Source organism: Ailuropoda melanoleuca, unplaced genomic scaffold (assembly GCF_002007445.2).
Source record: "Ailuropoda melanoleuca isolate Jingjing unplaced genomic scaffold, ASM200744v2 unplaced-scaffold42317, whole genome shotgun sequence".
Taxonomy (NCBI): domain Eukaryota; kingdom Metazoa; phylum Chordata; class Mammalia; order Carnivora; family Ursidae; genus Ailuropoda; species Ailuropoda melanoleuca.
In genome coordinates this window covers 1-595 of record NW_023214190.1, presented here as the reverse complement: position 1 = coordinate 595, position 595 = coordinate 1, and the positions used below count along the sequence as shown (strand labels likewise).

General features: G+C 65.9%; 1 protein-coding gene across 1 annotated transcript; it reads right to left on the bottom strand.

Moving 5' to 3' along the window:
* Positions 1 to 25: 25 nt before the first annotated feature.
* On the bottom strand, positions 26 to 592 carry LOC117799081 (serine/arginine-rich splicing factor 7-like; the record flags this gene model as incomplete). Its single annotated transcript, XM_034651536.1, has 1 exon — positions 26 to 592. A coding segment is annotated over one exon (567 nt), but the record flags the coding sequence as incomplete, so codon positions are not given.
* Positions 593 to 595: the final 3 nt, after the last annotated feature.

Sequence of the window (595 nt, the reverse complement as noted above, 5' to 3'; positions counted from 1 at the left end):
CCTCGTTGGTCTCCTCGATGGTGAATCACTTCCTGGGAGATGGTGATCTGGATCGGCTTTTGGAAGCGGCTTCGGGTCTTGCCCGGGCTGGGGACCCTCGGGATGGGGACCTAGAGCGAGAGCGGGAAGTCGACCTCCGTGGAGCAGGCGATCTCGAGCGGGATCTGGTCTTCGACCTGCGGGAGGAGCGAGGCCTGCGAGGTGACGGGCTCCTCCTACCACGGCTTCTACTGCGTGAGCGAGAGCGCCTCCTGCCCCCGGAACGGGAGCGGCTCCTGCGGCGGGAACCCAGCCTATCACAATCATATGCGTAATGGCCACGCTCCCCGCACTCATAGCAGCGATCAGAGGGATTGAAGCCGCCTCCACCTCGCCCGCCACCGCCACGGCCAAACGATGGGCGTCTGGGGCGGCTAGCAGAGAGCTCCACGCGCACGCGGGAGCCCGCGATCACCTTCTTGCCATCCAGGCCGTGCACTGCGTCCTCCGCATCCCGGGGGTCCTCGAACTCTACGAAAGCGAAGCCAGGCGGGTTCCGGGCGATCCACACACTTGTGAGAGGGCCGTAGTAGCTGAAGGCCCTCGCCACCTCGCC